Source organism: Solea senegalensis, linkage group LG18, assembly GCF_019176455.1.
Source record: "Solea senegalensis isolate Sse05_10M linkage group LG18, IFAPA_SoseM_1, whole genome shotgun sequence".
Lineage (NCBI taxonomy): Eukaryota > Metazoa > Chordata > Actinopteri > Pleuronectiformes > Soleidae > Solea > Solea senegalensis.
The window spans coordinates 2,520,852-2,532,770 of record NC_058041.1 but is presented as its reverse complement, the minus strand read 5'-3'; the positions used below and the strand labels follow the sequence as shown (position 1 = coordinate 2,532,770).

General features: G+C 43.2%; 1 protein-coding gene across 1 annotated transcript in view; it reads right to left on the bottom strand.

Annotated features, from left to right (window-relative positions):
- Positions 1-2,305: 2,305 nt before the first annotated feature.
- rhbdl1 (rhomboid, veinlet-like 1 (Drosophila)) overlaps positions 2,306-11,919 on the bottom strand; it is a 42,270-nt gene continuing 32,656 nt past the window's right edge. The window contains exons 6-8 of the mRNA XM_044013306.1: positions 7,223-7,323; positions 5,433-5,493; positions 2,306-3,744 (exon numbers count right to left, since the gene is read on the bottom strand). Of these exons, the coding sequence (XP_043869241.1) occupies positions 3,473-3,744; positions 5,433-5,493; positions 7,223-7,323 (434 nt within the window). The 3' untranslated portion in view covers positions 2,306-3,472. The remainder of the gene's footprint in view (positions 3,745-5,432; positions 5,494-7,222; positions 7,324-11,919) is intronic.

Genomic DNA, 11,919 nt, shown 5'->3' with positions numbered 1-11,919 from the left:
GGTCCAGGTGGGAGCAGCGACTGGACACAGTTGTTCTGCACTGCGGCTTTTTTTTTCCCCTCTGTGTGTGATAGTGTATGTAGATTAAATCCTATAGCAAACAGCAAAGCAGCTTCTTCCTGCCCCGGTGATCAGACTTGGGCTTATATACCGTATTTATATATATAAAAAGGCATTGGGCGTAACAGCACAATGGACTGGCAAAAAGGGGAGGTACAAAAGCATCACAGAATTATTATGGCAGTAGAGAATTATGGCACACAAGAACATGTCGGTCAACTACAATATAATTAGTGCAACGAAAAAGAAAAAGAAAAAAGAAGCCCACTTATTACAAGATGCAGGGACAGGAAACTGAGATTTCAGTCACATCAACAATGGATCATGTATGGATGAGTTTGAAACTTTAAACATGTCTATTGAAAGCAACCAAGGGGAGGATGTGGACTGCTGGCCCGCGCGTGATGGACGGCACGTTATTGACGGCCTGCTCCTGTAAAGCACTCACTCTGTAGAAAATGAGTAGTAATTAAGCATCATGCAACCTGTCAGAGCCACTTATAATTTAAAAAGGAAGTTATCCCCCGGTTTGTGGAGTCGAGTGTATCCTCGCAAACAGCCATGCATCATCATGACACCCGAGCACGTAGACCTTCCCTTTTCCTCCCCACAAAACCGAAGCTATCGCAGGCAGGAGATGAGAGTCAGGCCGCGGTCACACGCCGCGGAGTGCAGGAGAGGCTTCTCTCTGATCACTAATGGCTGACTCAGACTCAGGACCAGGAGATTTTGGCTTACAGGAACAAGTAATAAGCTACACTCCTGAAATCCTTCCCCAGACGTATCAGATGCTTCTCATTTTCTCTCCCCCTTTTTTTCCCCCAAAGCAGAATCTTCTGGTATGAATAACAAATGTATTTGTTTTGAGGTTCAGCAGCAACAGGAATTCACAACCGTTTCCACTTCAGTGCTGCATGTACCTCCACCTGTATTCACAGTTAATGTGTTGTACAAAAGCATAGCCGTTTACTAGCCCTTTTAACAACCCTTCTGGGTTCCTGTGAATCTTAACGTAAAGAGGCACATTAACCTCCACGCAGGCATCCTCTTTATTTACAGTACAGGCTAACAGGGGTATGTATGCATTATTCATCGACGTATCCTTGCTTTCCTAAGCACTGCACTCCCTTCTATTCCACCGAGGATACGTTGCTAGCACATTTTGGATGATCCCTTCAGTTTTAATGTGTCTGAAAATGGCTTGTTTTGGCCTATTTTGTACGGATTCCCTCGTTTAACGCCGCGGTCTCCTGTTGCAGTTTAATGTGGAAGGTTGAGGACTGTATTTATGACCAACTATCAAAATTGGCAGATGCATATTCCCCTCCGCTCAGGTAGCCAGTGGACATTCAAATGAATTATCGATCCAAAGAGTGAAACATGAGGAATAATAGCAGGAGTAAATGTCATTAAAAAAAGAAGAAATGCTGTCCATAATTTGTTATTTGCAGAAGGACGAGGTGTCGAACAGTGACGCGTCAGCACAGCAGAGAGAGCCTGTAAGATCTCGGAAAACTAAAATAAAAGCTACGTAGAAATATCTAAAACAGTCCAGGGTTGCAGTTTGTTTTTCTTTAACCTCACCTGTTAATAACTTATCATTTTTTGTCACACACACACAAACATTAAAGAAAATGTACATAAAGCTACCAATATGCAGGTTTCAGGCCAATAAACATGATTTCCCTTTTGCTTTTTTGCCCTCTCTTCTCTCTATGGCTTATTTTGTAAAGCACTAAAGATTTATAGAATCATCGGTGGTCACCTAACAAACCGGGTGAGGATCAGAGCCTTTAACAGGACAATCATAGCATTGATTTTTGCACCATTGAAACTTTTCTTTTGTTTTTTTTTCTCCCTCTTCTTCACAGAGGAAGGAACACAAATAAATATACTCTTGGTTATGAACATACATAATATACACACATCCACTATCAAATGAACAACAAAAAAATGGGGGACAAATTAATAATTACACTCTTCTTTTTCTTCTTCTTCTTTATAGGTACATTCCTTTACAAAAGTATACAGTCCCTAAGAATGAGAAACTGAGGTATAGACTGGGCCTGACAGCAGACCCCACGCCCGCTGGGACACACGTATAGGTCAGAGGTCAGGTGATGACACTCCCCAGTTCAGTCTGTCAGAGTGAGAACAGGCAGAGTCAAGTGTGAGTGTGTGTGTGTGTGTGTGTGTGTGTGTGTGTGCGTGGTGCGTTTTGTCCACATTGGTCAAAGACTGTGTGTGTGCGTGTGCGTGTGCGTGTGTGTCCTTGTCTCGCTGAGCCACAGAGAATGACATGGCATAATTTACACGGTGCAAGTTAGAAAGCGTCGACTCACTGCAGTGACGACGATCCAGGAAATGTCTGTGGCGTTTTTTTCCGTTACTGTCGCTCCTTTAAATTAGAATGTATCCATGTGAAGTATGTCTCTGTGTCCACAGTGCAGGTATAATAATGTAAGTCAAGATGACAGTCTCTAACCTTAAGGTACTTCATGATGATGATGATGATGATGATGATGGCAGAAACCACATTGTATTTTGTCTGGATATATTAAAAAAAAAAAACAAAAAAAACAAAAAACAACTTAATTTAAAGCTATTTTCCTTCATTCTGCTCTGGGAAGGAACTTAATAACGTGTTTGCAATCAAAGCAAATAAATCAGACCGTTCAGCCGGAAAACTCTACACCCTGCAGCTCTAATCGAAGAAAACTAGTTGTGTTAGTTTAGTTTTTTTGTGCCAGCAATTCTGGAAATAAACCCTCACCTCCAGAAACAACTCAACACAAAACAAAACACCTCTGTGAATTACAGCAGGAAATCAAAAATTCATACCCACAAATATTTCATTGGTGCTTCTGTGTTTTTTTTTGTTTATTGCTGCCATCGGAAACGAGTGTGCTCTTCCAGAAATCCTTAAATTCCACACACACACACACACACACACAATTTAGAAATGGTGTTAGTTGTTTAAGGCGTCCTAACCTCTCGCCTCTTAAATTCATCACCCAGACTGTTCACACGTGAGGTCGTTCCATGTACGAGAGATTGAATGAAAATGAAATGAGTGAACGTTATAATGTGGACGCGGTTTCTACGTGATTTCTGTATAGAATTATAAAAAAGATATTGCTCCTCCAAAATGGATGTGAGGAGCGGTCACCTGTACTTGTTGCTACTTGTAATCCCTCTTTAATAAAAGAGACGTATTTCTTTGATTTGCAAAGTATCTGTAAAAAAGGAGTTTTTTTTTTTAGTTTGAATGACGTCACATCGCCTCATTTGGGTCTAAGTTGAGAGGAAATGGCACGGTTGAAAAAGAGAACCTTTGTTTGGAGTAGAAGTCAGGTGTGTGTGTGTGTGTGTGTGTGGAGGAGAGCTTTGGGGAGAAGGGGGGAGAGCATCATCAGGGAGGAGGAGGGATCTGTACTCCCAGGAGCTCGTACGCAAAGATGTTCCAGAAGATGGCAAAGAGGAGGAAGGTGATGAAGGAGAAGACAATGACCCACCAGGAGCACTGCTTCTGCAGACTCTCCTCGTAGCTGCGCAGGATCAGGAGCCCCATGCTGATGCCGACCACGGCCCCCGACAGGTGAGCCATGAAGCTGGGCTGAGGCCCCGAGGACGGCAGCGGCGGCGAGAAGCGGAGCCAGACCGCGCGGCCCACTTCTGAACTCACTGAGGAGGAGGAGGAGGAGGAGGAGGAGGAGGAGGAGTGAAGGGAGAGAGAAGACAGACTGAGTGTGAGGACATGTCTATAGCATGGAGTCATGACAGTAGTTATGAAGAGAATGTAAAGAAGCTGCATACATATTGTAACGAGGTGGCTCATTGACTCGCATTCAACCCCCCGGTGTCTAACGGCTATTTCGTCCTACACTTCCTAGGCTTCAGGGCCACATGGTGGTGTAGTGGTTAGCACTCTCGCCTTGCAGCGAGAAGACCCGGGTTCGAGCTCCATGCAAACTTTCTGCATGGAGTTTGCATGTTCTCCCCGTGTGTGCGTGGGTTCTCTCCGGGTTCTCCGGCTTCCTCCCACAGTCCAAAAACATGCAATGTGGGGATTAGGTAAATTGGACACTCTAAATTGACCGTATGAGTGAGTGTGAGAGTGAATGGTTGTTTGTCTCTAGTTGTGTGTGGCCCTGCGATGGACTGGCGAACTGTCCAGGGTGTACCCCGCCTATCGCCCGATGTAGCTGAGATTGGCACAGCACCCCCTGCGACCCTCTTGTGGAGGATAAAGCGGTTAGATGATGACTGACTTCCTAGGCTTCATTTGTATGAGCAGTCTATGGTTGAATAGGATGCATGAATGTGCTTTGAGTGTCTGCAGCTACAGTCAGGCTTGGACAAAAGTCGCACTGTCACGTAGACCATGTGACTGTATCAATTATCGTCTAACTCATTTTCTTCCCAGAAAATGAACACGAGATTACGCTTTAAGATTACGCTTTAAAATACTCGACAATCTGAGGTGAAATCATCTGGACTAGCACTGTGTGTGTGTGTGTGTGTGTGTTTGGAAACTGTGGGAAACTTTCCCTCATATGAAGAAAACGGCCTTGTTTACAGATGAGTTCATGCGACTGCACTGGAGAACAAATGCATTTCTACTCTTACAATGCTTTCACGCGTTAACTTCTGAATCGTTGACGTAAAAACCCGAGCGAATGCTAATGCAGTTTTCATTTATAAAAGAGAGAAAGGAGGTTTTCACAGAGATATTTGTGCAGAGACTTGCTGTGCTCTCAGTTTGGGGGCGGGCAGGCTCGGGCACAGATGGATGGAACATATTGTTCACTAATGAAAGTCACAGTGTATCAGTCCTCGTGTTGAGGGAAGAGGACAAGCTGAGATACTCAGATGATCTGAGTCAGCGAGCCTCTCTATAGATAACTAACTTAGATAGTGTGTTAACCTTCAGCTAACTTAATTAGTCACATGTTCTTATACGCAGAACTGGTGTTCAATATAAACAGCCGAAATTTACGATAAGACACAAACTAGGTGCCTTTCAAGTTTCCCTCAGTAGATACCAACTTAAACTCAAAGAATCTTAGACGGTCGGTCACAGTTTGCTACATCCTCATCTCAATCCATAAGTGTTTCAATTCATTTCTTTCCCTTTATACATTTTTGTTGAGAATTCCAGGATTTTACTCCAACAACAGAAGTACACATTTGCTTTAAGGTGCTTTAAATAAATCAAATCTCCTTCTCTGACTTTCATCGTCTGACAACTTTCAAGCTTTCTCTCATTCAGACGACTGTGATGGAGCGTCTAATTCCAACGAGGGCACTTTAACTTCATCATAAAGAGCAGCAGCGTGGGGAAGAGGACACAATAAATGTGGAGGACTCACTGCAGACCAGTGCCAGAATCATGCGGAGCAGCTTGTAGGGGCAGCGCATCCCGGCCCAGTTCTGCAACACAAAGTGTCTCATTAGCACAGACAATCATGACACAAGCGTTACACATATGAGTATATTAACAGCTTGGCAAAGAAGCACTTCTGCTATCGGTGTGCTGGGAATCATAATCCATATCCATAATAGAGAGGAGGCTGCACTTACACCAGACAGAGAGGCAATTATACACCTGCCTGCTCTCCTCTGACTCCAGCCCAGTGGCACTCTATTAATTAGAGCTAAGATAATTTAACAGATGGGAGAATGGGCCAATAAATAGCCCTTGTAATTCTTTAGAAAGAACAATGGCATCCCGACTTAAAATAACACATTTACTTGCCAGGATGAATAATTGCTCGAGTCATGTTCCTCCTTAAGTCCCCGCACACGTCCGTGTTTGTGTAATCACCACACGCACTAACAGCGGATAAAGCAGTGGACGGCGCGCACCATTCATGTCGAGTGACGTCTGAATAAAAACCCTGCCACCACTCTGTGTTTGAAACAAGCAGGGGAGTGGAAGTGCTCCTGGTGTTGACACAGTATTTCTTCAGATAAATTAGTAATGGCACGAAAGAGAGGAGGAAGAGGAGGAAGAGGAGGAGGAGGAGGAGGCCTGACTGTGAGCGGTGTACGATGGGATGTCCCCGCTCTCCGATGGGAGCCAATTTACGTCCTCACTCACAGGAAGAAGGACAAGCTGTGACCAGAGGACGGTCAATCCACTTTGTATTGCTGCAGATGTTGTTACCACTTTTGCTGACACTGAAATGCTGAAGAAATCTGATGAGGTGTGTGTGTGTGTGTGTGTGTGTGTGTGTGTGTGTGTGTGTGTGTGTGTGTACAGGTGTTTCTAATGTTGTGGGGACCGTCACATTATGGGGGTAAAAAGCAAGTCCACAGGAGTAAGTCTCCAGGAAATGAATGGAAGTCAATGCAATGTCCTCTCAAGTCATGTAAACCAGCATGTGTGTGTGTGTGTTACTGTGCTGGCATGCTGGCACATGCTTTTGAAATATCAGTGTTTATGGCCAATAAACTGCCTTCATTTAAGACATTATTGCCAAATTGTTGCCGCTGTGATGTAAAGTGTCACCAGATTATACACATATATATATATACTGTATATATATGTACATCCATGTAAATGCTGACACTACAACACGGAGAGAAAGCACAAGCACAGAGTTTGAAAAAAAGCTTCAAACTGCAGAACTCGACTTCTTTGGCAAAAAGTTTTTTTTTTTTTTTATCAGATGTATAACGCCGCCTTGAGAGCTGCAGAGAATGTGAAGGGTGTTTCGCCTCAAACACACACTCACACAGCATCATCGAGGGAGTTCAGTGTGTTTCAATGTGGGTTTGACCCCATAAAAAAACCACAATATTTAATAAAACGAGTCTGAAGTGAAAGAGAAAAGGACATTTGGAAACATGAGCCGCGGGAGGAGTCGTCCTCGCGCTCTGCTGCTCGTCGACAACCTTGAGCAGACGCATCTTTGCTGCACTGATGACGAGATAAGACGTGACATTGTTCCTAAAAAACTGCTGTGCTATGGAAAGCATTTATCACACTGATGATGATGATGATGATGATGATGATGGAAAAAGTTCATCAAAACCTCCAAACAAAACAAGAGAAGAAGAGTGACGCCGTGAGGACATTTCGTCTCTAAATGAAAACAGTTTTCGTGACAATGAATATGGTGATGATGACGAGGACGAGGAGGATAAAGGCAGTTACCATGACGACGTTGGCCAGATGTGCTGAGCACAGAGCGTAGACCCCCCCGGAGCCTCCCACCACTGGAGCACGCATGTCTGTGATGGACACTGTCAGCGAACCTGCAGGGGGAGAGAGGGAGAGACAGAGCGAGAGATGTTAGGGTTTTCAACAGAGAACAGCGAGTGCATGCAAAGCAGGATGTGTGTGTGTGTGTGTATATACATTAATACTTGTATTGTTACCTTTGTTTGGACCTTCTCTGGCATAACTATTGACCTTACCAGGACAAGTATTCCTCATGAAGAACCAGAACCCTGTTTCTGTGCTTCATTTAGGACTAAGATTTCATTTTGTGGTTGGGTTAAGGCAAATGTGTCCAAACTCTTTTTAACGAGGGCCATATTTGATCATGTGATAAATGGAGATGTAACCAAATCTAAGCCGCGCATGCAGGAGTGAAAAAACAAAATGAGTGCATATATCGTCCATAAATAATACATTACACAACCCAAGCTGCGGGCCGTACAACATCTCACCCAGGGCCGTGATTGGCCCGCGGGCCGTAGGTTTGGAAACCCCTGGGTTAAGGTTAGGGTTATAGTTGGGTTTAAGTTAAGGTTTAGGCATTTAGTGATGGTTTGGGGCTATAAGTCCATGAGTTTCCTCACTACGAATGCTGCACATGAGTGTGTGTGTGTGTGCGTGTGCGCGCGTGCGTGTGTGTTTTAGGACGGACAGCATGTTCGAGCAGAGCGGGGACAAACAAAGATAAAGTCTGATTACTCATCACAAAGCAGCACAAGTCACCTTCCTCTGAGCAGTTTTCTAAAAGCGTCTGTGTGTGCGTGTTCAGCGGACGCTCACGTGTCCTTGTTTTCTTCATCCATTCATAGCCCATGACACAGTGATGCAGACGTATCTGTTCTGTACTCTATGGGTCAACAATGAAACACGTTTAATGTCAAAACAGGCGCACTCTTGGTATAACACACAACTCCTTATATGGGCGTGCAGGGGATGTGTGTTTATAGGTCACATATTCAGGCGACACAGGAGTAGCGATGATTGTGCAGAAGTCACAAAACAGATAAGTCAAAATGAGTCAATCTGATTTTTTTTTTTTAGTACTTTTTGCTCAGGTGTGTTTATATCAGGGTTGTCAAACATAAGGCCCGAGGGCCAGAACCAGCCCAACAGAGGGTTTGGTCCGGTCCACAGGATGAATTCGGGAATTTTGATATACTATACATGTCAGTTCCACATACTTGCGACTTGTGTTGTGCCTTCGTAGATCCAATGGTAAATTGAGTCATAATATTGTTGAAACTGCACTTATTTTTCATCGTATTTTTTAAGTTGTTCATCATATATTTTGTAAAAAGATACTTCATTAAATGTAAAACCAAGGGAAACATTTGGAGGTCTTGTTGTTTCTAGGTTATTATGCTATTATTTTGTCAGTTTGACACCCCTGGTTTATATAGTTGGTGAAAATTAAAAATCACCAGATTGCCTGTAGATCGTGCTGAAAAAAAAGGATACTTCTTATATATTTTAACATAGTAATGGGGGTAGAAAGCAGCCTAAATGCTCTAAAAAGAACACACTAAACAATAGAGTCGTGCGTGTATAATCCTGAACACCTGATGCTGCGTGAGGCGCAGCAGTCAGTGACAACAATCGTCAGCCGCGGCTAATTATGCAAATGAGCTGATAAGGGAAGTGGAGGAAGTGGAGAGGGCCCGATCAAACAAAACAGCCTCTTTTTTTTAATTACAGCTGGAGTCGCCGTGTCACATCCATAATGCGTGTTATGACAGTCGTGTCCCCTGCGTACGCGGGACGGCGACCGAGTAAACACGGCCCTTTAAAGAACGCCTCGTGGCGGCGATGATGATGATGATGATGATAATCCCTGAAAGACGGATGATAATCAGACTCATCCGTCTCCTCGCTCTGACACCTACGGGCCATTTGGATTTGGATTTATGGGGCACGTCGAGGTTTGTGCTTCAGCCAAAAAAAAGGAGATTTTTTTAATAGTTCCACAAAATTGCAATTACACGGTGTCGTGTACAGTATGTGCTCTCTGATCTCTTCAAAGTAAAAGATATTTTAAATTGGAGCAGCTTTCTCTTTTCACGGTTTATTTATTTATTTATTACTTCACTTCATTAGTGGGAAAACATATTGATGAAGAAGGGGCAAAAAAAGCACTATGAGCTAGAAATGATATGATCATGATGTTGGAGTGAAGATATTCACAGAATTTCAAAGTAAAAGTGCTTGTCTGGATATGGAATGATGTATACGTCTCAATCAAGCAAAATAAATGTGTTAAATGTGTAAAAGTAAATGTGATTAAAGCTTACACATATGTAGTTTATTGTTGAGACAACATCGGAGACACATGCAGCACCGTTATGGCAGAAAAGGTGTTACAGGTGTTGGTCGAAGTGTTTTGACACAGAGCGATCCAAGGTGACGCGTTTGAACAACTGAAAGTGCAAAGTGATGACATGGTGACTCTGTTTCTACTGGACTGGCAGGTTCACGTTATGTCTTTGTGATCTTTTGAGAGTATCTGATATTTCTCACGCATCCAAAAAAAGTGAGCGTCACCGAAAAAAGTACCAAAAGTTACCGATGCAGCGCGGTGTTCGTCGCGGCCTCTGGGAAGTCCCATTAAAAATTATAGCTCAAACTGTTTTTACGGGATTTCCAACCCTACCTTTAAGTGGTGGGCCGCATTTAATCGACTGTGGGTCTGCATGTGGCCCGTGGGCTGCCAGTTTGTCACCTCACGCTACATCTTTGAAAGGCAGAGATATTCAGCTGCAACATTCACCTATAGACGTGGCTAAATCCTACGCACCGTACCTTAAAGCGATGCTAAAAATGGTCGTTAACTCCACCTCTTTCTTGGGGAGACACTTTTCAGGGATGTGACACCTGCGTCTGAGGGTGAGGATGAGGATGAGGAGACACTGAGACCCCGGGGCTCAGAGGAAGAGACGAGCTCCACAGGGAGGAAACAAACAGCTCTCCCCTCCTGCTAACTCCTCGCTTTGGTGAGAGGCTGCAGAATACAGTATGAATATTAATCAGAGCTGTCATGTGGACCCGTCTGCTCAGGAGGGATTTAAGATTTAGGATTCTGGCACTCAGCAGCGAGGTGTGTGATTATGTCGGTGCTGAGCCGACATCCTCCATCTCATGCACATTATTTATTGTCTGCTGTCCCGAAGACATCGTCAACATCCTCAAATGCTCAAAGTGCGGCCGCGGTGACGACGGTAAAAGCGGGTTCGTGTACGAGAACGAGTCAGACGTCGTTGTCTCTCTGTCAAACTGAAACTTCCTACACGGTTACACGGTTACTCCGGGCAGCACTTGAAGTATTCATCAGTCTCTCTAGAATCAGGAAGGGTTGGTAAAGTGATCCGAGGCCACAGTTTCACAGAGTCTGAGGCCGGAGCAGCTCAGGTGTTATTCATAGTCATTAAAGTCTCCATTTAGGGTTTGATGTTAGTTAAAAACAGGGCTCTGAAACGCAAATGTCAAAGGTCAAGAGAAAAAAAAAGAAGAAGTGGTTTCGGTATCACAATATTCCATCATGACATCACAGTTCTGTTATTCATGACGATCTAAGATAATATAGGATAAGTTAGACTTTTGAAATTGACATTGTCACAGCAGCAAAGACAGTCAAGATAAAGATAATAAATGATAAACATGCATTTCCAAGAAAGTACACATTAGAAACAATAGAATATCTACAGTATGGGCTTGATATTTATAGTATAAACAAAGATTGAACATGGGATATTATACATATATACATTCCACTTAAAATTGTAAAATTACAGTATTTTTAATTATAATTGAATTGAATTTTTTTATTTCAATTAATTGTCATTAAATGTAATTAAATTAAATTTAATTAAATTTAATAAAAACTTTAAAAAATTTTTTTTCATGCTTTACATCAAAAAATCTAGCTTTTGTGTGAATAGATTTCTCTTATATTCATGACTTTTAAACCTTTTATGATGCTGTGCCTTTAACTCTTTGGTCAACCTTGGTTGTTTTTAAATGCGCTCCAGAAATAAAGTCGACCTGACTAAACTAAACTAAACTAAACTAAACTAAACTAAACTAAACTAAACTGAACTAAACGCTGGTGGACAAAAAACAACCCATAACCTGAAAGTTGACGTAAAGCTCGAAGCATGAAGCAACGCGGAGCTGCAGAGTCCAACGATAATTCTGTTTAAAATCTGTTTATCTTTGTGCCAACGATCACCATCGTTACACGCCACTATCCTCTTACTGTACTGACCTGTGACACAGACAGGTAGAAGTGTAGATGCTGTAAGACTGTCGCCTGTGAAGGTCCAGGTCGCTCTCTCTCTGTGTGTCTGTACACACTTGGCTGAGATGCATTCAATCTTATGTGCTACAGTCAGCACTCCTGTCATCACTGCACTCCTGCCTCCGTCTCTCTCCCTGCTAATAAAGCGGGGAAATGCCTGATCAGATTTATTTACCCAGCTCGACCGAGAGGAGACGGACACTGATTAGAAAAGTGGGTGCGTGGGCACATGAGTAACGGGCGACGCAGACGACGCAACAGGAGCTGCAATCTTGCAATCAGAGCTCAATCGTTTTTCTGCTCTGTTACACGAAAACACTGACGTCACAATGTTTATTTT